This window comes from Oncorhynchus kisutch, linkage group LG2 (genome assembly GCF_002021735.2).
Source record: "Oncorhynchus kisutch isolate 150728-3 linkage group LG2, Okis_V2, whole genome shotgun sequence".
Classification (NCBI taxonomy): Eukaryota; Metazoa; Chordata; class Actinopteri; order Salmoniformes; family Salmonidae; genus Oncorhynchus; species Oncorhynchus kisutch.
Genome location: NC_034175.2, coordinates 56,240,713 through 56,265,391, shown reverse-complemented (window position 1 = coordinate 56,265,391; position 24,679 = coordinate 56,240,713). Strand labels below are relative to the sequence as shown.

At 43.8% G+C, this 24,679-nt stretch overlaps 1 protein-coding gene across 15 annotated transcripts in view; it reads left to right on the top strand.

The window, feature by feature from the left end:
- LOC109868418 (mitogen-activated protein kinase kinase kinase kinase 4) overlaps window positions 1-24,679 on the top strand; it is a 97,856-nt gene that overhangs the window by 38,369 nt on the left and 34,808 nt on the right. For all 15 annotated transcript variants that reach the window (XR_004204259.1, XR_004204260.1, XM_031797997.1 and 12 more), the window contains exons 3-10: window positions 12,660-12,716; window positions 21,191-21,316; window positions 23,122-23,232; window positions 23,319-23,409; window positions 23,576-23,706; window positions 24,001-24,055; window positions 24,274-24,352; window positions 24,479-24,654. Coding sequence is in view for 13 of the 15 variants with exons in the window: in XM_031797997.1 (XP_031653857.1) it covers window positions 12,660-12,716; window positions 21,191-21,316; window positions 23,122-23,232; window positions 23,319-23,409; window positions 23,576-23,706; window positions 24,001-24,055; window positions 24,274-24,352; window positions 24,479-24,654 (826 nt within the window). In the remaining 2 variants the exon portion in view is untranslated. The remainder of the gene's footprint in view (window positions 1-12,659; window positions 12,717-21,190; window positions 21,317-23,121; window positions 23,233-23,318; window positions 23,410-23,575; window positions 23,707-24,000; window positions 24,056-24,273; window positions 24,353-24,478; window positions 24,655-24,679) is intronic.

The window sequence follows — 24,679 nt, the reverse complement described above, 5'->3', positions numbered from 1 at the left end:
TAACCACCACGCTGCATTTCGGTCCGACTCTCCTTCAACAAACGAAGAACGCAGTTACAGAATCACCCACCACACTCGGACCGAGCAGCGTGTTAACAGGCAGCAGCGAAAGGAGGACGTTATGGACAGCAATGGCATGGAGTATACGACGTGGGAAGACATCGACAGGTGGGCGGCCGACCCAGAGAGAGTGCAGGAGCCCGCATGGGATTCGCTCGAGCAGTGCGAAGAAGGCTATAGGCGAATGGAGTTGGAGAAAAGAAAGACACGGCGGCGCAGAGCGAAGCCCGAAAAGCAGCCCCAAAAATGTATTGGGGGGGGGGGGCTCAGAGGGAGAGTGGCTGAGTCAGGAGATAGACCTGAGCCAACTCTCCCTGTTTATTGTGAAGAGCCAAGGAGGAGACCAGAACCAGAGCCGGTGTTGGAGGTGAGCGAAACAGAGACTGTGAAGGAGTTAATGGGGAAATTGGAGGAGAGAGAAATTAGGGAGTTGCTGTGTTGGTGCTTTTTGCATGGAATTCGCCCGACGGAACGTGTTGGGGATTTGATGGCACCTGGGTTAGCGCTCCATACTCGTCCTGAGGTGCGTGTTAGTCGGCTGGTGAAGTTGGTGCCAGCCTCACGCACCAGGCCTCCTGTACACATCCCTAGCCTTGCACGTCCTGTGCCAACACTGCTCTCAAGATCTCCAGTACGCCTTCACGGTCTAGCCCATCCTGTGCCACCTCCACACTCCAGTCCACCAGGCTTCCTGTGCGTGTCCTCGGTCCAGTAACACCAGTACCAGCACCACGCACCAGGCCTTCTGTGCGCCTCGCCTGTTCAGCGCAGCCAACGCTTTTCTCCTCTCCTGCGCTGCCGGAGTCTCCCGCCTGTTCAGCGCAGCTAGCGCTTTTCTTCCCTCCTGCGCTGTCGGAGTCTCCCGCCTGTTCAGCGCAGCCAGCGTTTTCCTCCTCTCCTGCGCTGTCGGAGTCTCCCGCCTGTTCAGCGCAGCCAGCGTTTTCCTCCTCTCCTGCGCTGCCGGAGCCCCCTGCCTGTTTGAAGCAGCCTGAGCTGCCAGTCTGCAGGGTGCTGTCAGTCTGCAAGGAGCTGCCAGTCTGCAGGGGGCTGTCAGTCTGCAAGGAGCTGCCAGTCTGCAGGGAGCTGCCAGTCTGCAAGGAGCTGCCAGTCTGCAAGGAGCTGCCAGTCTGCAAGGAGCTGCCAGTCTGCAAGGAGCTGTCAGTCTGCAAGGAGCTGTCAGCCTGCATGGAGCAGTCAGAGCTGTCAGTCTGCAAAGAGCTGCCAGTCTGCAAGGAGCTGTCAGCCTGCATGGAGCAGTCAGAGCTGTCAGTCTGCATAGAGCAGCTAGATCCGCCAGTCAACCAGAATCTTCCAGATCTGCTAGTCAACCAGAATCTTCCAGATCTGCTAGTCAACCAGAATCTTCCAGATCTGCTAGTCAACCAGAATCTTCCAGATCTGCTAGTCAACCTGAATCTTCCAGATCCGCCAGCCAGCCAGGATCTACCGGAGCCTACTACCTACCTGAGCTTCATCTCAGTACAGGGCTTCCTCTCAGTACTGGGCTTCCTCTCAGTACTGGGCTTCCCCTCAGTTCCGGGCTGCCCCTCAGTTCCGGGCTGCCCCTCAGTTCCGAGCTGTCCCTCAGTCCCGAGCTGCCCCTCAGTCCCGAGCTGCCCCTCAGTCCCGAGCTGCCCCTCAGTCCCGAGCTGTCCCTCAGTCCCGAGATGCCCCTCAGTCACGAGCTGCTCCTCAGTTCTGTGGGATTCTGGGTGAGGACTATTAGGCCATGGTTGGCGGCGAGGGTGGATTATCCCAGGACGCGAAGGGGAGGAACTATGACATTTATGGAGTGGGGTCCACGTCCCGAGCCGGAGCCGCCACCATGGACAGACGCCCACCCGGACCCTCCCTATTGTTTTTTGGTGCGTTCGGGAGTCCGCACCTTAGGGGGGGGGTTCTGTCACGCCCTGGTCCTAGTATTTTGTGTGTTTTCTTCATGTATTGGGTCAGGCCAGGGTGTGGCATGGAGTTTTTGTATTGTGGTGTGTTTTGTCTTGGGGTTTTGGTGTGTAGATATTTGGGATTGTAGCTAGTGGGGTTTTCTAGCAAAGTCTATGGCTGTCTGGAGTGATTCTCAATCAGAGGCAGGTGCTTATCGTTGTCTCTGATTGGGAACCATATTTAGGCAGCCATATTCTTTGAGTTTGTAGTGGGTGATTGTCCTATTTGTCTTGATGTCCTTGTTTATGTTAGTTGACACAAGTATAGGCTGTTTTCGGTTTTCGTTTCGTTTATTTGTTTTTGTAGTGTTCGTGTTTTACGTTTGTCTAATAAACATGGATCGAAATCGACACGCTGCAGTTTGGTCCGACTCTCCTTCATCACCACTAGAAAGCCGTAACAATACCTAAAAAAAACTCAACCATATGCACATAATCCAAAAAGAAAGAAATGTAGAAATATCACAACGAGACATGTCAGAGTCCGGAAAATAAATATATAGTACCAGTCAAAGGTTTGGACACACCTACTCATTCAAGGGTTTTCCTATATTTGTCCTATTTTATACATTGTCAAAATAATAGTGAAGACATCAAACTATGAAATAACACATATGGAATCATGTAGTAACCAAAAAAGTATTAAACAAATCAAAATATACAGTGGGGCAAAAAAGTATTTATTTAGTCAGCCACCAATTGTGCAAGTTCTCCCACTTAAAAAGATGAGAGAGGCCTGTAGTTTTCATCATAGATACACTTCAACTATGGCAGACAAAATGAGAATTTTTTTTCCAGAAAATCACATTGTAGTATATTGGTCTGATGAGCCAAATTTGAGATTTTTGGTTCCAACCGCTGAGTCTTTGTGAGACGCAGAGTAGATGAACGGATGATATCCGCATGTGTGGTTCCCACAGTGAAGCATGGAGGAGGAGGAGGTGTGATAGTGTGGAGATGCTTTGCTGGTGACACTGTCAGTGATTTTATTTAGAATTGAAGGCACACTTAACCAGCATGGCTACCATAGCATTCTGCAGTGATACGCCGTCCCATCTGGTTTCCGCTTAGTGGGACTATCATTTGTTTAAAATGTCAGGAATTGTGAAAAACTGAGTTTACTGTATATACAGTGGAAGTCGGAAGTTTACTAACACCTTAGCCAAATACATTTAAACTCACAATTCCTGACATTTAATCCGAATAAAAATTCCCCGTTTTAGGATCACCACTTTATTTTAAGTTTGTGAAATGTCAGAATAATAGTAGAGGGAATTATTTATTTAAGCTTTTATATCTTTCATCACATTCCCAGTGGGTCAGAAGTTTAAATAGACTAAATAATATTTGGTACCATTGCCTTTAAATTGTTTACCTTTGGTCAAATGTTCCAGGTAGCCTTACACAAGCTCCCCACAAGTGAATTTTGGTCCATTCCTCCTGACAGCTGATGTAACTGAGTCAGGTTTGTAGGCCTCCTTGCTCGCACATGTTTTTTCAGTTCTTCCCACAAATGTTCTATTGTATTGAGGTCAGGGCTTTGGGTTGTCCTTATTTTGCCACAACTTTGGAAGTATGCTTGGGGTCATTGTCCATTTGGAAGACCCATTTGCGACCAAGCTTTAACTTCCTGACTGACGTCTTGAGATGTTGCTTCAATATTTCTACATAATTTTCCTACGTCATGATGGCATCTATTTTGTGAAGTGCACCAGTCCCTCCTGCAGCAAAGCACCCTCACAAAATGATGCTGCCACCCCCGTGCTTCATGATTGGGATTGTGTTCTTCAGCCTGCAAGCCTTCCCCTTTTTCCTCCAAACATAACGATCGTCATTATGGCTAAATAGTTATATTTTTGTTTCATCAGACCAGAGGACATTTCTCCAAAAAGTACGATCTTTGTCCCCATGTGCAGTTGCAAACCATAGTCTGGCTTTTTATGGCGGTTTTGAAGCAGTGGCTTCTTCCTTGCTGAGCAGCCTTTCAGGTTATGTCGATATAGCACTCGTTTTACTTATTCTTCCAGCATCTTCACAAGGTCCTTTTGCTGTTGTTCTGGGATTGATTTGCACTTTTTGCACCAAATTACATTAATCTCTAGGAGACAGAATGTGTCTCCTTCCTGAGCGGTATGACGGCTGCATGGTCCCATGGTGTTTATACTTGCGTACCAGTTATACTTGCATACCGTTTGTACAGATGAACATGGTACATTCAGGCGTTTGGAAATTGCTCTCAAGGATGAACCAGACTTGTGGAGGTCTACAATTTTTTTTCTGAGGTCTTGGCTGATTTCTTTTGATTTTCCCATGATGTCAAGCAAAGATGCACTGGATTTGAAGGTATGCCTTGAAATACATCCACAGGTACACTTCCAATTGACTCAAATGATGTCAATTAGCCTATCAGAAGCTTCTAAAGCCATGAGATCATTTTCTGGAATTTTCCAAGCTGTGTAAAGGCACAGTCAACTTAGTGTATGTAAACTTCTGACCCACTGTAATTGTGATACAGTGAATTATAAGTGAAATATAATCTGTCTGTAAACAATTGTTGGAAAAATGACTTAGGACATCTACTTTGTGCATGACACAACTTGCCAAAACTATAGTTTGTTAACAAGAAATTTGTGGAGTGGTTGAAAAATGAGTTTTAATGACTCCAACCTAAGTGTATGTAAACTTCCGACTTCAACTGTGTATATGTATACATACATAAGTTTATGTCTACATGTAAGAAAAGCAACCATACCATATGGTGGGCTAATTCATAGCACTGCTTCCCAGTGAGAAAGGGTTGTGGAGATGGTGGAAGAGAATAGAGATTGGTTTGGTTCTGTTATCTGGAATGCAGTGCTTCTACATGAATTCCTCCTCTGCGCTGGTCCTCTTGTCTCTTCTCTCCCCCCTTAGTGTGTGTCTCTGGGAGTGGGCTGGAGTGGTATGCAGCTGCTGTATGTCACCCCACTGTGGGTGTGTGTGTGTGCGCACGCACTGTAGCTCGTACAGGGATGGTTATAACATCACATTCCAAAAATCATCCTGTGATGAATCGTTGTCTCTGCTAACTCAATGATTAGCATAATTAACATAAGTATCATGACATGCATTAATGGTTAAAATCAATAAAGCCTTATTGTAGATGCAATAGCATGTTAACGCTGTGGGGCTAATAATGCTAGAGATTTACTTGCTGAGATAGAGAATGAGGCAGTCTTAGTAAGCTGCATGGACAGTTAGATCTTAGTGTGTGTGTGTGTGTTTATGCCTCCAGCTTTTGGGACAAGGGGTTCTTTATTGCAACCCTCTGGGCTTGGGGGATGGGACATGGGGTCCAGGTGCATGCACCCCTAAAGAGGTCTAGGATTTTGGTCACTCGAGGACTCCATACAATTCCATGTCCAGGGCATAGGTTTGGTTAAGTTTAAGTTTTTAAACAATCTTAATGTGACTTGGATTAAAGGATAAGTGCCTAGACTGGTGCAAGAAATATGGTAAAAGGAAACTCTCTTTCCCATGTTTACACCAATCCAATGATTTTTTTGACTTTAGTAGTAGATGTAAGAAGAATCAAGTACCTCAACAAATCAAGATTTTCTGGTTTATCTTGAAGAAGACTCTGCGTTCCATAGAGGTGGTCATTTGGTATGCCAAGCCTGATGTCAAGCTTAATATTCTCTCCACGAACGCTCAGGATGCAGGGGAAGAAACCAGATACAGTGCCACAACTTTGGATAAACAGCCATCCTTGCCTTGCAGAACTGGAGCGGTGACTCTGTAAACATACCCCCCCCTTTACATCTTCCAGGTATTTCCGCAGCTCACACGGGGCGCTTAATGCCCTGCCAGGTTGAGCCTCTGGCTGGACAGTGACCTCAGACACAATCTTCGATGTGATTAAGCTATATTTCTGAAGAACTGGTCGAGATGCTTGCTGGATTCAACGTGCTGGCATCTTGCTGGTGTCCTGCTGCTCCACTGCTGTACTCTCTAATTTGCTGAAGTACAAAAGACTCTGCTTCCCTCATCAGTGGCTCCATCTCTGTTGAGACCTACTTGGGTCCATCAGGCAAGCTGCTGCAGGGTTTGGATGGAAGTTGGCTGCCAGATGATTCAGTATGCATGCAAAGCGCTCAAACAGTGACTTCAGGAGGACCTGTACCAACTGTTTTACAACAGTAGTTGACTGCAAGTGTGCCTCAAGGTTGAGAAGGCAAGGCACCACAACTGGCTGTCAGTTTGAAGTTGGTCGGTGTGGATTGCAAACGACTCCAGCAACTTCACAAGCTGCTCTAGCTTGTCCCAGTCACACTCTGTGCTCGCCCTCAGATTTTCTTACCTATTAGCTACTGATACCAAGTGATACTGATGCACTTGCTAGGCATATTTGACACACCGGCATCTACTGGCAGCATTTACCTGCCAGATTCAGAAGCTCAAAAACCCCATTAGAAAAAAAGCTTAACACCATTACATTTTTTGCCCAAAGTTTAGAATAAATAAACTAAAAACTAAACATAATTTATGATCTATTTTATTTTACATTTCTTTTTCTTTTTTGTATGTTTGCATTGGCTTATTGATATACACAGAAAAATATTAATGTATACGTGTTCGAGAGCCTTCACGCGTGTGTGTGTGTGTGTGTGCTGGGAGAGGATGACTATACTCCCCTGGTATTTCCTGAGGGAAGTGGCTCTCTGGGCTACGTCTAATCTTGCTTTCATCTTCCTCAGACACGAGACGCTGAACGACACACTTCCAATGCTCTAATACTTTTTCAACTTTGAACTCTTTTTCAGTTTTCTAGTTTGGTGTGTTCTGTACTTGATAGCACTGCTTTTGTGTTCTGTTGCGTTATTTGTTTGTATTGATTTCCTCCTATTGTGTGTTGGCTTCTGTGTGTTTCTTATAGTTCCACTCCAAGCCTAATGAGTACGTTCTATTGGCTACTACATAAACAAAAGACTGACACATTAATGCTACTTGTCATCACCATTACTGATATCATTGCATCCATGACTTTTAACGTCACTATCGTCGTCATCAGTAGCTGCACTGTCATCATTGCCAATATGACTACACTTATTTTCCATTTGTTCACCTTAACTGTCCCTTTCCTCTACTCTGGTGAAGACACACTGCTCCCCCCTCTCTACTGCTCACAGTCAGAACAAACACCCCTCCCATCCCCCATCTCTGCCTCCAGTCAAACACAACAATAGAAATCAAAAATAGTCTCACAGAACACTCATAGGTCCTCCTCTCACAGCATCTGTACTAACTAGTCCCAGTCAGTCCTGGACTGTCACGATTATTTACTGCATATCAGCATAATTCATGTTCCTCTATTTGTTGCTATTTGTAGAACAAGAGGTGAGGTAAGATAGTTGGGGATGGGGGTTGGGTTTTGGTTTGGGAGGTTGACCAGACAGGAAGCCAAATTGTGCTCTGGTCCTTTAATGAGGACTCCAGATGAACCCCATGTGTGCTGGGGTCAGAGGTCAGATTCTCATAAGTATTATCTTATGAACTGGTCCCCATAGTCCTAGAAGGCTTCATTACCACATCTCCTTCCCTTGGTGATTACTGATAGGTGAAGGGGTAAGAAGGCTGAAGGAAAAGAGGCCTTCGAGACTGTTATGGAGGAAGTCACTCCAAAATGATCTGCTTGTGGTCAAAGATGCAGGTCTTCCACAGTCAACTGAGACGGTGGATTATTTTTTTTGTCTCTAATGTCAGAAGCCAGTGTTTCCCCGATATTAATTTAGCAGCGGCTGGTAAGTAGAAAACAGTGCAAGATTTTGGCAGTTAAGCCCATCCCTTTAAGATCAGAGTGACAAGTTACAACCTATATCTTTAGCAAACAGAGTGAGCAGTGGTGCGAATGAGAGCCAGGATTGCACAACCACTGTGTGTTCCTTATCTCCCTACAGTGCAGTGGCTTGAATCAGTTATATTTCCGATGGTGTCAACATAATTTTGCCACCACTGCTGAAAACAATCCTGGGGGAAACACTGCAGAAGCCCATCTGTTATATTTGATTTGATATACTTACTATATTTGACTGTGACTAGGAAGTGAACTCATGGAAAAGATAAATACTCACAGGGCTGGGGTATTATTGTCCTTTGTGTGTGTGCGCGCCTATTTGTGTGTGCACCTGTGTGTGTTAGGCAGATAGAGGGCAGACACAAGGCTGTGTGTCTGTGGAGTAGAGGAACCTGAGCAGATGATGTCATAGGGGAGTGGGCCTCCTGTGATTGGTCTGGTGCTGCCGATATCACCTCTCTCACCTTGGAGAGAACACACACACACACACACACACACACACACACGTCCACAAACGCACACATGCAAGCACATACACAGCTCAGAGTGAAATGGTTGGGTGCCAATCACTTGTGGGTTATTCAACTTCAAAGAGGTCTGAAACAAACCTCACGATGGAGGGATGGAGTAAAAGAGAGTGAATGAGAGACAACTCATTGAGACAAGCCAAAGGCTGACACTGACATCATGACAGGAAGTGATGTATTCTGATCTCCAGTTAGGGGCACCTATACCAACCCTCCTTACCATATGCACCGAGTCACCCTCAGGCCGTGTGTGTGTGTGTGTGTGTGTGTGTGTGTGTGAATCTGAATAACCGCTAAGATCCGCAGAAATACTTGGCCCTCAGCCTCTTTCTTTCTTTGCTCCCTCTTATTCCCCATCTCCCTCTATCTCCTTCTTCTCCCACGCCACCTCTGCACGCCCACGTCTCTCTCACACACTCATGTACTTGAAATTGCTAAAAAGGGAGAAAATGTGTTCTACAAATTCTCAAAAGTGAGGAAATAAGTCAAGACTGATTAGGCAATAAGCACTGGATATTTGTGTGTGTCTTCATGCACATACTGTGAGTGTGTGCTTCATCTGTTGTACGTGTGTCTGAGTGTATGGTGTTTGCCCAGAGTGAACGGGCCCAGTGGTCAACCTCTATCAGGTTCCATTAAACGGCAGCATCCATCTTCTTCCAGCATGTGTGGCCATTACACCAGCTCTGCTGAGTCATCCATTACCCCTTGACATACACACACACACACAGGTGTGTGTCCATTACAGTCCCCAGAAAGCAACACAGCACGCTGTTAAGAGTGATAGAAGCCATTGATAGAAGTGATAGAAGAGAGTGATAGAAGCCATTTACTGGTCTTCAGCCAACCCTTCTCACACTGTGATTTAGTGATGCACCGATATGACATTTTTGCCCGTTACCGATATCCGATATTTTCCTTGCCAAAAAAACCCCAATACCGATAACCAATATTTACAATTTTAGCGGTCTTTTAAGCATTCTAGTACAGTTAAATAATTAACACACACATGGACGCAGCTGTCTAAGGCACTGCATCTTTGTACAAGAGGCGTCACTACAGTCCCTGGTTCAAATCCAGGCTGTATCACATCCAGCCGTGATTGGGAGTCCCATAGGGCTGCGCACAATTGGCCCAGCATTGTCCGGGTTTGGCCGGGGTAGGCCGTCATTGTTAAAGAAGTATTTGTTCTTAACTGACTTTCCTAGTTAAATAAAGGTTACATACACACACACACACACACACACACTGACTAAAGTTATTTTGTTTGCATTTACGTATGTCCCCATTACCAGTAAAACACAATAAAAACATTTCTTTCACTTACTTGTTGTGCTGTTTCGTTGTTAATTTGTTCAGTCATTTCATTCTCAACCAGGATTTCTATGGAACGCCGTTTGGGTCTTTGCATGTCAAAAAAGATACACGTCAATAACACTATTTGACGTGTCAAATAAGCTTGTTGACCAATCAGGACCTGAATATGACTGCATGTTCCATAATAATTTAATGCGTTCATGCATTTTTTACGTAGTCATTACACATTGATTACACTATCACTTGTACTTCATGTCACAACGATTCATCGATACGTATGCTATGGTGCTGGTAAAGTTGTCTCGCACACCTACAGTGCTGGTCATAAAAAAAGCTAGCTAGCTCATGGGAGCAAACAATGTTCTTCCCCAAAAACATAGCAGAACAACATCTGTTTCAGTAGCTATAGTTAGCTAGCTAACTATATAGCTAGGTGTCATCATTTACAATAACCCTAATTTATAAGACAGTTCTTATTTGATTAATGGTGGTCGGGCCCATCTATGTGAAGCTAGCCACAATAAGGATTAGCCACAACAGTGGACTTTGTGGTTAGCCTTCAAAACAAAAATATGTCATTGACAGCGATACAAATAGTAGAATTATGCCATAGTTTAATAGATCATGCTAAACGAGGTTGGAATGTTATATAAAATCAACAAAAGACAATCATTTGTTAATTTGACAAATCTGTTGAAATCACACTGGATGTATTATACTTTACAATTGCATTGGGGGCATACGTATTTCACTGTACATCCTTACCTATGGATTGTGGATCAATGATATGGGGTATGAGTCTACACCCAGAGAACATTAGCATCGTAGCTCTTATTGCGGGACTCTGAAACAACTGTGAATTGAGCCACATTTATTGTAAACCTATGTGTATTGAACACTATCCAGAGAAAAAACAATGCCGCGTGGATGTTTTGGAGTCTGATAACTCTGAGTAGACTGTTACCCCATTCCATTGATCTCCAATCCTTAGGTAAAGCTGTACAGTACAATATGAATACCAATTGTAACCTTCTGCATCACTTTCAAGGAGGTACTTTTTATTTTGAAGGCAGACCACAAATTCCACTATTGTGCCTAATCCTAGCTAGCTAGCTAGCTATCCCAGAAGTTGCAGTCAAACAAATAATGCTTTATTACCAACATTCGTGGCCGATGTTTGCTTGTTTGCAGACTTTTTTGTTCAGCTTTGACAGTGCTACTGATCATCTGAACAACATCTTGGTAACGTTAGTGTGTACCGGTGCTTGACCAGTCAGCGAAAGTCAACATCACCCAACGGTTGATTGTCAAGGGAAATGAATTCCATTATCTTGGCGTTAATGGATTTCGATTCAATTTTCTTACTCTTTCAAATGACTGCTCGACTTGTTGACTGCTCGATCCACACAGCAGACATTGTGGGCTAGGTTAGGAATGCTGTGTTGCAAGTGTAGTGCAACATTTTACGTGGCGTCATTACGTCATGTACCTATGTTATATAGGTATGCACGTCAGCTTTGACATTGGTTTTGCACATCAACGTTAAACTAGACTTCTGGCCGATACCAATGTTGGCATTTTTAGCTAATATCGGCCGATATATTGTGCATCCCTAACTGTGATGGTTTCATCAAGGTAATAACATTGCTGTTAGATGACCATTCTGCATTATTGTTGAAAGACCATTTCAAGGCATGAACATCATATGAATAGTATAGGAATTATAAACCTGCAATTTAGTTTTATCTAGGTACCGCTATGTAACTGTGATGGGACTTTTCCTGTTATGCTTACAGGCTGCTCTTGTGTTGTACCTATGTGTGTTTGTGTGTGAATGTGGACTGGTGAGACATTCTTTAATCCCCACAGTCATTAGACAGATCACCAGATTAGATTACCCCCTCTCCCAGACAGAATCCCTCAGGACCACAGCTGCCCTACGCCCTGCCTGGCATTAAACAGGCAAATAGGCAGTCCAGTTCTGTTTGATTGGGGGTTGTGAGGGTTTGTGAGTGTGCAGTTCATTTATGGGGCCTTACTGAGATTTCTGGTCTGGTGTATCCCTGGGCAGCCAAGGGTGGAGTGTTAAAGTCTGTCTGGTAGCTGGCAGTGTCCTCTTGGGGTGTTGTGCGGTCCTATGTTGCTGCTGCCTGGTTGAGTTCCCTGCCCTCAGTGGGGTGTCTTTGTCAGTGCCTGAGTAATTTTAAATACTCAGCACTTGGCAGGGTTGCCAAGTGCTGAGGATAGGGACACACACACTAGACCTGTCACTCCTCTTCTTCTTTCCTTCAGCCTTCTCTCATCCCTATCGTTAAAAACGTGGTAGGACACGTTGTCATGGTGACTGTTCCATGCAGGGCACTGAAAAGACTAAGCAGACTGGCGCTGGGAAACAGACACCCAAACTCAGCACTGACATATGCCCATACAACTGTCATGACTCTGGGATTCTCTGTCTTTTCATTCTCCATCTCTCTCTCTTATATCTAGCTTACTGTATTCTGTTCAGCATTTGATTCTGATTTGCAAGCAGGTTTTTTATTAAGGTTGTGAACCCATGTCTTTCTTTGCTCTAGTCATCCTTCTTGTCTGCTTGTGCTCCCAGTCAGTCCAGCAAAGCCCTGTGACCCCCTCATTAACCCCCTCCCTTACTATTCCACTACTTCCTCTATTAACAGAAAATATTATGTAATTGAAGATTGCAATGGTTAGAATGATTTACATTCTGGAGGTAACTAAAGGTCGTAAAGATGGACAGGGTTGTTACTTACGTACCTGATATCTGCCGTTATAGTTTCCATGATTGTCATGTGTAGTCTCCAGTCATGGTTAGGAATGCGCTCAAGCTCTTTCTGACTGAAACTACGTCACTTGGATACTTTGCATATCAGGGCTGAAATGTTGTTCACTCATCTCTCTCTGTCTCTCTCCCGGTCTCTCTCTCTGTCTTTGTGTCTCTTTCTCTGTCTCTCTCTGCAGGGCCGACATGTCAAGACAGGACAACTGGCGGCCATCAAGGTCATGGATGTCACAGAGGTAAGCCTTCGCTCGATTGGGAGAGTTTTGTGTGTGATATAACAGAGCGCTGGTTAGACTGACAGTTTCACTTGGCAGTCTCCACACCTTTACTTGGTAGTCCTTTGTCTCCCACATATTCACTTCCATTCATTAGGAGTTCCATGTTGGTTCCCCAGTGCTCATATGCTACTACTTCCTGAATAATCCAGTGATTTAGGACATCACTGTCTAATCCTTCCTTGGACTTATTCTAGACTTTATATTCCCTCCAATAGGCTCCTCAGAGGAACATTTCCTTTTTAAGAACCAGATGGATGTAATTTTACTCATGTCAGACCTGGTTTCAAGACCAAAGAAGAAGCTGGGATCACAGAATAGTACTTGACTCACGGTTCCAGCTATGTTTGATCATTGTTTGATACTCTATAGCCACCCACATTATAGCCCATGTAGATTTGTGACATACCCCAAGTCGATTTTATTGCATCTGATGCCCTAGATATGTCTTAAATATAACCAAAACACAAATAGCTGGATAGTAGTAGTTGCCAAGATTAACCTCCACCGCCCCCTTGCTCTCTCTCCTTTCCTCAATTCCCCTAGTCAATATTTTCCCTCCTAAAATAGCTATAATATCAGGCTTATAGGAATGTAGGGCTTCAACCTCCGTAGTATTTTTCCTCTTCATGCCACAAAGCTGAGTTTGTGTTTGGAGCTGGATGGAGTGAATCGCTAGCTTTTCATGTGGTGCTGACTGGTAAGACACTTCAGGAGATTGGTCACTTCTGCTAGCAAGACAGAGGTCTGGAGTTCGTGCCAGGTATGGACTGAATCGGGAGGAAGTGGTACTTGATAAGCAAGCAGCGTGACATCCTTTAGGGGTGTGTGTGTGTGTGTGTGTGATCCTTTTGAAAAGCCACAGGCAACAGAAAGAACCATTCGCATTGGTAAAAAAAGCCCTTCCTCTGCTACCTATATGGGTCTTGCTACAAACTAGGGTACCCGTGAGGATTTGCTACACTGGACAACTTTTTACAGCTGTTGATAAGTCATTGATAATAATCAGCTATTTTTTTCCCATGTCATTACATTAAGATAAGGGGGGGCTTCATAGCTATATTCAATACATTTCACGAGTTGATTTAAAACCTATGTTTAACCTGTTTATTATGGTTGGTGTCTGGATTTGTCCAACAATCGTGTGACAAATATGCATTTTCTGTCCTTGCATGAATGGCAGTGTAAGTTGTCGTTATATCGTATATTAAGCATTAATCAGTTAAATTAGACATTCAACTTGAACCCTGTAAAAATCCTGGATCTAGCTGTTGGACAGAATTTTCCGAATGACACTTGAACTTGAATTTGGAGCTCAGAAAGTACTGGAATAGGCCTACCTTGAACATTTGACATTTCCTCAATTTGGTGCATGAAAAGTCCTCCTGCTCCCTTTATAACTATCCGTGATTACATTTTGTGTCAGTTTTTGTGAGAGATGTGGCCACTTTCGATTGTTTCCTGCGGCTTCAAGCGTGTTGCAGTACTCTGTTTCGGTTAAATCATGTGCGTTTATTATGAGGATGACATCTGCTTGCTTCAACTTGGCTTTACCATTCAAATCCTTTCATTAAAAAAGGAACCTGGTTTTTGGACACTTTCTCAATATAAAAACAACAATGGTGAGATTCAAATAGTGAGATTAATGCTACCACTATTCATGGGTTTATTATGTGTACCTGCGTCGGCAACTGGGCTACAGAAAAATCGCCATGCATACATTCAATCTATTTAGTCAGGCAATGTCCATATTGTTCTCACATATTTTTTTATGTAATACTTTGCATATCAATGCATTGGCAAAGCCTAAAAAATGCATTATTCTTAAAGTGGTATTTTTTCTTTAATTGCATGTTTTTTGGCCATATGTAAATGATACAGTTGTATAACATTGAGGTCAGTGAAAATAACAATTAAGTGCATGAAAAAGTCCCTGAATGTCCTAGAATTTGACTTGCCAATGTCTATATGAACCCTGCTTAAATAATGTATAGTCCTAGGTCTATGTTGTTGTATAGGTGGAGTTATGGGACAATTTCCTCTAAGTACACATGTGGAACTGCATAAAAATCTTTTTTATTTTTTGTTTCAAACCATTTTGAAATGTTTATCCCAATGTCACACATTGGCCCCATTATTTATAGAAAGACCCATATACGTGACCAGTGACCCATGACCCCAACATATAGTGCCCCCTAGTGTACAAAACAAGTAGAAATAACTCTTGACAGACCACATACAATACCAGTCAAAGGTTTGGACATACCTACTCATTCCTGGCCTTTTCTGTATTTTTACTATTATCGACATATAGAATAATAGTGAAGACATCAACACGATGAAATAACACATATGGAATCATGTAGTAACCAAAAAAGTGTTAAACAAATCTAAATATATTTTCTATTTGAGATTCTTCAAAGTAGTCACCCTTTGCCTTGATGGCAGCTTTGCACACTCTTGGCATTCTCTCAACCAGTTTCACGAGGTAGTCACCTGGAATGCATTTCAATGAACAGGTGTGCCTTGTTAAAAGTAAATTTGGGGAATTTCTTTACTTCTTAATGTGTTTGAGCCAATCAGTTGTGTTGTGACAAGGTAGGGGTGGTATACAGAAGATGGCCCTATTTGGTAAAAGACCAAGTCCATATTATGGCAAGAACAGTTCAAATAAGCTAAGAGAAATGACAGTCCATCAATAGTTTAAGACATGAAGGTCAGTCAATATGGAAAATGTCAAGTGCAGTCGCAAAAAACATTAAGCGCTATGATGAAACCTGGTCTCATGAGGACTGCCACAGGAAAGGAAGACACAGAGTTACCTCTGCTGCAGAGGATAAGTTCATTAGAGTTAACTGCACCTCCAATTGCAGCCCAAATAAATGCTTCACAGAGTTCAAGTAACAGACACATTGCAACATCAACTGTTCAGAGGAGACTGCGTGAATCAGGCGTTCATGGTCAAATTGCTGCAAAGAAACCACTAGTAAAGGACACCAATAATAAGAAGACACTTGCTTGGAACAAGAAACACGAGCAATGTACATTAGACCAGTGGAAATATGTCCTTTGAGTCCAAATCTGAGATTTTTGGTTCCAACCACCATGTCTTTGTGAGACGCAGAGTAGGTGAACAGATGATCTCCATGTGTGGTTCCCACCGTGAAGCATGGGGGAGGAGGTGTGATGGTGTGGAGGTGCTTTGCTGGTGACGACACTGTCTGTGATTTTTTTAGAATTGAAGTCACACTTAACCAGCATGGCTACCACAGCATTCCGCAGCGATATGCCATCCCATCTGGTTTGCGCTTAGTCCCACTATCATTTGTTTTTCCACAGGAAAATGACACTAAACACACCTCCAGGATGTGTAAGAGCTATTTGACCAAGGAGAATGATGAGAGTTCTGCATCAGATGACCTGGCCTCCACAATCACCCGACCTCAACCCAATTGGGATGGTTTTGGATGAGTTGGACCGCAGAGGGAAGGAAAAACAGCCAACAAGTGCTCATGATATGTGGGAACTACTTTATGACTGTTAGAAAAGCATTCCTCATGAAGCTGGTTAAGAGAATGCAAAGAGAGTGCAAGCTGTCATCAAGGCAAAGGTAGGCTACTTTGAAGAATATAAAATATATTTTCATGGGCCTCCCGGGTGGCGCAGTGGTCTAGGGTACTGCATCACAGTGCTAGCTGTGCCACCAGATACTCTGGGTTCTTGCCCAGGCTCTTTCGCAGCCGGCCGTGACCGGGAGGTTGTGGGGCGACGCACAATTGGTATAGCGTCTTCCGGGTTAGGCAGTGTTTTGCCGGTAGGGATATCCTTGTCTAATCGCGCACTAGCGACTCCTGTGGCGGGCCGGGCGCAGTGCACGCTAACCAGGTCTCCAGGTGCACGGTGTTTCCTCCGACACATTGGTGCGGATGGCTTCCGGGTTGGATGCGCGCTGTGTTAAGAATCAGTGCGGCTTGGTTGGGTTGTGTTTCGGAGGACGCATGGCTTTCGACCTTTGTCTCTCCCGAGCCCGTACGGGAGTTGTAGCAATGAGACAAGATTGTAACTACTAACAATTGGATACCACGAAATTGGGGAGAAAAGGGGGTAAAAAACATCTATATTTTGATTCATTTAACTTTTTTGGTTACTACATGATATGTGTTATTTCATAGTTTTGATGTCTTTACTATTATTCTATTATTATTCTACAATGTGGAAAATAGTAAAACAATAAAGTATGAGTAGGTGTGTCCAAACTTTTGACTGGTACTGTGTATACAACACATGAAATGCCACATAAACGGGCCAAAACAGCTCCTACAGTGAGAGTGAAGGTGGTGTCAAGAATCTGAGCTCAATACAGTAATACACACTGGATGTGACTCAGCAGTTTCTTACCCTCCTTGTTGAAGAAAAACTGGTGTGTCATTGCTATTTGCGTTACACACTCCTCTTATCTTGGCATACTGCATGTAAGAAGTTTGTGTGTGTGTTTGCGTGCGTGTATACTAAGTGTGAACAGAAAGACAGACTCAGACTATTGTCACTAGGCAAATGTTACAGAGAGTATTTGCCTACATGACAAAGCATATTCCTACCCTGTTACTGATTGAGAAAAAAAAACATCCAAGCACCATCCTTTTATTTCTCATGTCAATAACGCAAAATAAAAAAACGATTAGGACAGGGAGAAGGATGGATGGAGTGAGTAGGAGGACAGAGAATGAGAGATGGATTCTGTTTGCCAGACTGTCTGAGTATTGGCGTGTGGCTTGTATTTATACAGTCCTACTGGTGATCTACACTTATTACAGATCTTTCACATATCAACTCTTTTCTGTGAAGAGTTTTCGAAAGGGGTAATTTTCTCCCTGTTCAGCTGTTTTGTAAAATAAACACTTCAGTTGGGGTTTGGGCGTTTGCCAAGAGAGGGAATTAGTTGGGTTGTGGTAGCATGTTTATTTTTGAAAATCTTGATCTTCTATCGTTGTCCTGCAGGGGGATAGGCTAGTCTAGTGGATTTACAGGATCCAGTACATATGATATGCGTCATCCAGGAACTCCTGGTCAGCAGAAAACATCTGTTTGTAGAGCATGGAAACAGTGACCCAGATTTTTCACTTGAAAATGTATTCCTAAAAAACAAACAAACAAACATACCATACACCTCTTTGTAAAAAGGCATCGTTTAACAATTTCCACGTTTACAGGAAGAACTGTGCAGATACAATGTTTGGTAACAGAATAGAACGGAGGGAGATTTTACTGCATCTGCAGAGTTTTTCCAGTAAATATGTATTTTTTTAATTTACTTTGTAAATTGTTCAAAGTCATTGTGCATATAGTTGGTTTGTTAAACTTGAAATCAATGTTTTTTTGTTTGGCATTCATTTTTCCGTTACAGTGGAATTGCCCAGTACTATTTAACTGTGTATGCAATGGTATAGTACTACTTGAGAAGCAGAGAGCCAGGTAGCATCATTGATGTATGTGTAGTGGTGGTGCACACCAGTTATAGGGTCTATGCCTAAGATGAGAACATATCCTTGTATTGTAAACCCAGATCTTCTGCCCGAGCTCCCTACCATGTATGTGTGTTCCGTGTGTTCCTGTGAATATAACATATTACAGTAGAGCTACAGACAGCTCCAGTATAGTTTTAGCTTCACTCTACTCTACAGGCTCATTTCAGCATATGTGCTCTGACCCAGATACCACTTCCTGTCCTACATACAGCATAGAGGGAGGGAGGGAGAAATAGAGAAGAGTGGAAGAGAGAGAAAGAGAGAGAGTTTGTTTTTCTTTCCTCCTCTCAGAAGGTTCATTTGAAGTGCAGTGGGATTATGGGAGGGTTTTAAGTCGCTCAGCCACCCGTCTCTCATCACCTCTCCTGCCTGCTGTCTCCTTTCTCTCTCTTGCTCTCCCCTTTTCTATTGCTCGCTTTCCCGCCCTCTTTCTGGCTCCTCCTCTCTCTTTCTTGCTCCTCCTCTCTCTGTCTTGCTCCTCCTCTCTCTGTCTTGCTCCTCCTCTCTCTTTCTTGCTCCTCCTCTCTCTGTCTTGCTCCTCCTCTCTCTGTCTTGCTCCTCCTCTCTCTGTCTTGCTCCTCCTCTCTCTGTCTTGCTCCTCCTCTCTCTGTCTTGCTCTCCTCCTCTCTCTGTCTTGCTCCTCCTCTCTCTGTCTTGCTCTCTTCCCATCACTACCCATCTCTCTTCTCTCCCTTCCTTTTGCTCTTTCTCTCCCTATCACTCCTCTCCCTGCCTCTTTGACTCTATAACCTCTAATCACATTAGGTGTACTAGAGCAGAGGACTGTAGTATCTAGAGTCCTGCTCCTCAAGCTAACCTAGCAGAGAGGCTGCTTTTGGAGGCTAATTCCCTGGGATTCAATAGGAGTCCGAAGTTATTAGCAAAAGCCCTGATTCAAACAGTCTCCATCTTTCCTCTCTCCCTCTTGTTGGCTCTCTCTTCTTTCTCTCTCTCATGCACTGTCTCTCTCAACTCATCTCTTCTCACTGTCTTGGCTCACTCTCTTAGCTGAATATCTTTATTGTAGAAAGTGAGATAATGATGGTGGGAGGTATTAAAAAGGGTGACCCATCCCCCTTATTCTTTCCACTGTGTGTGATACTATCTGTAAGATGGCCACCCTTGTTAACACCTCCCACCATCATTATCTCACTTCCTACACATGATTTAGAGTTGTGAAAATGGCATCCGGACTATGAGAGAACTGGGGGATAGAAGATGTGGTGATGAAAATATGAGGTTATGGAAAGTGCAGACTGAGAGAAGAATGGCACTGAAATGCATAGCGGATGTTTCACGTGCTCCTGACCAATTCTGCAATTTTGTGAGCTCAACTTTTTTTGTACATACATCTCCTCCTACATTTCCTATGACCGAAACCTGGCCCTGATCCGGAAGAGAAAGAGACAGCGATATAGAGGCCGATGCGCGTGCACCCTAATGAAGCTACGGCGGAAAGTAAATAATCTGCCTCTACCCTCTGTTCTATTGGCGAATGTACAACAATCACTGGAGAACAAACTGGATGAGCTCCGTTTGAAACTATCCTATTAACGGGACCTGAAAAACTGTAATATCCTATGTTTCTCAGAAACTAGGTTAAACAAGGACACGGATAATATTCTAGCTGGTTTTTCTATGGCAGGACAGAATGGCAGCGTCGGTTAAGCTCAGTGGATGTGTGTCTTATTGTTAACATCAGCTGTTGCGCAATCTCTAATATTAAGGAAGTCTCAAGGTTTTGCCTGCCCTGAGTTAGAATACCTTATGATAAGCTATGGACCATATTATTTACCGAGGGAGTTTTCATCTATGTTTTCCATAGCTGTCTATTTACCGCCACAAACCGATGCTGGCACCAAGACCACACTCAACAAGTTGTATAAGCAACAACAACAAGAATGCTCATCCAGAGGCGGCACTCCTAGTGGCCGGCGATTTTAATGCAGGAAAACTTAAATCTACCAGAAATGTCAGCTAAGCAAGTGGAGGCTACAAAAATCTAGACCACCTACCTTTACTCCACACACAGAGACGCCTACAAACCTCGCCCTCCATTTTTCAAATCTGACCGTAACGACCTCTGTCCTCCCTCATTCCTGCTTACAAGCAAAAACTCTAACTGGAAGTACCAGTGACGCGCTCAATACAGAAGTGGTCCAATGAAGTCGATGCCAAGGTACAGGACTAGAATATGATCAGGGAGTACCACATAAGTCACCGGCTTCATTAATAAGACGATGAGTAAAAAAAAAAGACAGGTCATCCCAGCAACAGGAAGACCACATGTTGAGGGAGCGTTATACAAAGTGACGCTAAATCAATGTTTTACCACTGATAAATCAATGCTTTACCAGCCAGAATGGTTTATGAGTGAATCATACACTGTGTGTGTGCGCGCCTGTGTGATAATATTGGTTTATTTGGCTCCATTATCATTTACGATATAGAACGTGCCATTTTCACTTCAATGCTCGTCAATAAATGGTGGTATTTACCAGGCTCAATTTGGTTGAATAAATAGCAGTCTGTTTCTGTTATTGTCGTCATGATTACAACAAACTTCCCCTCTGGAAATTTCATGAGGGGTAAACAACCTATGGAGTGTCAGTTCATCGACCATCATACACAAAACGAAGAGCTCGTTAGGGTGTGTGTGTGGTTGGTTGGTTTGCCACCGGGGGCTCTCAGATGAGACTGTTATCAGTTCACATGTCTCTAGGACGTGTTCCCTGGCCAGGACAAATAGAACAATGAATATTTGTTTTGTTTGTTATGATTCGCTCCATTACTTCATAAAATTACCCCCCCCCTCCAGGGCAATGGGAATTTATTAGCTCTATTAATGCTCTTTCTCTCTCTCGCTCTCTCTTTTTCTCTCTCTCTCACTCTCTGTGTGTGTGAGTCTAGGATGAAGAAGAGGAGATTAAACTGGAGATTAATATGCTGAAGAAGTACTCCCACCACAGAAACATAGCCACCTATTACGGAGCCTTCATCAAGAAGAGCCCACCAGGACATGACGACCAGCTATGGGTGAGTGTGTATTTACCTAGTCTATCCCTCAGTCCCAAATACATCTACCTAAAACTCAAGCCTGAACTACTTGGACACCTCCAGCATAAGGCCTTCATAACGGTGTCATAGGATGATATTGCTAGTTAGGTTCAATAGGAGGTACCATCCTCACTCAACCTACCTCGCCATCCAGAGTCCTCCTCACTACAACCATCTATGAATGAGTGGCTACAGATATCTCCCCTTCAAACCACCCTTCCCTCCACCTCCAACGAGATGCAACAAACACTCAAACTGGACAGTTTTATCTCTATCTCATTCAAAGACTCAAACATGGACTAACTGACAGTTGTCTGCTTTGCGTGATGTATTGTTGTATCTGCCTTCTTGCCCTTTGTGCTGTTGTCTGTGCCCAATAATGTTTCTGCCATGTTTTGTGTTGCTACCATGTTGTGTTGTCATGTGTTTCTGCCTTGCTATGTTGTCGTCTTAGGTCTCTCTGTATGTAATGTTGCGGTGTCTCTCTTGTCGTGACGTGTGTTTTGTCCTATATATATTTTTTTATCCCCGTCCCCGCAGGAGGCCTTTTGGTAGGCCGTCATTGTAAATAAGAATTTGTTCTTAACTGACTTGCCTCGTTAAATCAAGGTTCAATTTAAAAAATGAACAGTCTTCCCTAAAGGCTGGGTGGTTTGAACTCCCCCTTCCTCTCCTCCTTTCTCTCTGGGTCAACAATATCTCTCCCCTCCCTCCCTCCCTCATTCTCCGGTCAATCCCTGTGTGTTTGCCTGCTAGTGTTACCTTTAATGGTCCCTTTCAGACTCTGGGCTTTTTATCTCTCAGAGATAGAGGTGCTGCGGAGAACAAGCGACCAGCAAGATAGGGGAAGGAGGAGGGATGGAGCGAGAGAGAGGGATTTAACTATAGGTTTCTCCAGGACAGGGTTACTCCCAGTTTATTGCCATCCATCTCTGCTTTACTTAGAAAGAGAGGGAGGGAAAGGGAGTGAGGGGTTCTCTCGCTAGACTCAAGTACCATGCAGTGGTGTAAATGACTTAAGTAAAAATACTTAAAAGTAGTTAAGTAGTTTTATTTGTATAAAAACATTTTTTTACTTTACTATTTATATTTTTGACAATTTTTACTTCACTACATTCTTTTAAAAAATGATGTACTTTTCCTTCATACATTTTCCCTGACACCCAAAAGTACTCATTACATTTTGAATGCTTATCAGGACAGGAAAATTGTTCAATTCACACACTTATCAAGAGAGCATCCCTGGTCCCTACTGCCTCTGATCTGACGGACTCACTAAACAGAGAGCATCCCTGGTCATCTCTACTGCCTCTGATCTGACGGACTCACTAAATACATATGCTTTGTTTGTAAATTATGTTTGAGTGAGTAAATTATGTTTGAGTGATGGAGTGTGCACCTGGCTATCTGCAAATAACAAAAACAAGAAAATTGTGCCGCCTGGTTTGCTTAATATAAGGAATTGTAAAATATTCATACTTTTACTTTATGATACTTAAGTATATTTAACACCAAATACTTTTAGACTTTTACTCAAGTAGTATTTTACTGGGTGACTTTCACTTTTACTTGAGTCATTTTCTATTAAGGTATCTTTACTTTTACTCAAGTATGACAATTGGGTACTTTTTCCACCACTGGTACCACGACTGTTGTTTTCACAGCTGTGTCTCTAACCTTTTACATCTACACTGTTATGGCTGCATAGTGTGTGTGTGTGTGTGTGTGTGCGCGACACGCATATGTGTACATGACTAACTCGCTCCCTCTCTATTGGTCTCTAGCTGGTGATGGAGTTCTGTGGTGCAGGCTCTATCACAGACCTGGTGAAGAACACCAAGGGCAACACACTGAAGGAGGACTGGATCGCCTACATCTCCCGTGAGATCCTCAGGGTGAGTCTACTTTTACTTCCTACACGTTCCCCTTGCTGTTGCATGCTGGTATCTGTGGTCTCATGATGGTCTGTGTTTCTCATCAGGGGTTGGCTCACCTGCACGCCCACCATGTGATCCACCGTGACATCAAGGGCCAGAACGTGCTGCTGACTGAGAACGCTGAGGTCAAACTGGGTGAGTTCACTGGTTTCAACTGGTTTGAGATGATTTGATGCAAGAGGCTAGAATGGTTTAAACTGGTTCAAATGAGTCTGATTCAAACTGAGGCTGGTTTGAAACATGATACATGGGACGGAACTAGTTTCAACTGGTTCTGACTGGTCTTCTCCCCCTCCTCCAGTGGACTTTGGTGTGAGCGCCCAGCTGGACCGGACAGTGGGCCGGAGGAACACCTTCATCGGGACACCCTATTGGATGGCGCCGGAGGTCATTGCCTGCGACGAGAACCCAGACGCCACCTACGACTACAGAGTAAGATGCACTCAATAACACCATGCCACTATCTGCTAATGGCTGTCAGTGTCCAGTTGTATGTAAAGTTAGTTGAATGATAGCTGCTTGCGTTTGTGCCATTGTATGTGGCTGTGTAGGCTGATGGGACAGTACAGACAGTACAGTAGCAGGTTGGGGTAGATGTTGTCATGACCAGAGAGGGTGGTAATTACCATCCTATATAGATGCATGCACGTATATATTCATATACCCACACCCACACACACAATGGTAGCTGTGTCCATATCTCTCATAGTGTGTTTTCTCCTGCAGAGTGACTTGTGGTCCACTGGAATCACAGCTATAGAGATGGCTGAGGGAGCTCCTCGTAAGTACAGCCACTCTATTACCACACATAGGGCGGCGCACAATCGGCCCAGTGTCGTCCAGGGGGAGTCATTGAAAATAAGAATTTGTTCTTAACTGGCTTGCCTAGTTAAATGAAAAATCCCCCCAAACATTACTATTGGACTTCTACAGCACTATTTTTTTCCAGCGAGCTAACCTGGTTGAAATGGTTGGTGTTTGTTTTGTCTTGTCTTCCAGCACTGTGCGATATGCATCCAATGAGAGCGCTCTTCCTCATCCCCAGAAACCCTCCTCCTCGACTCAAGTCAAAGAAATGGTATGTAACTAATCTATGCCCTTGTGATTTCAGACATTTAAACCACCAAACTCTTTCATAGCTCATCTGATATTGCCTGGTAGATAGGCTCATAAAAGTAACAAATGGCTTCTCTCCTCTCCTCAGGTCTAAGAAGTTTTGCAGCTTCATTGAAGGTTCCCTGGTGAAGAACTATACCCAGCGCCCCCCCACCGACCAGCTGCTGAAACACCCCTTCATCAGGGACCAGCCCAATGAGAGGCAGGTCCGCATCCAGCTCAAAGACCACATCGACCGCACCAAGAAGAAGAGAGGGGAGAAGGGCGAGTCTTAGACATACTAATACAC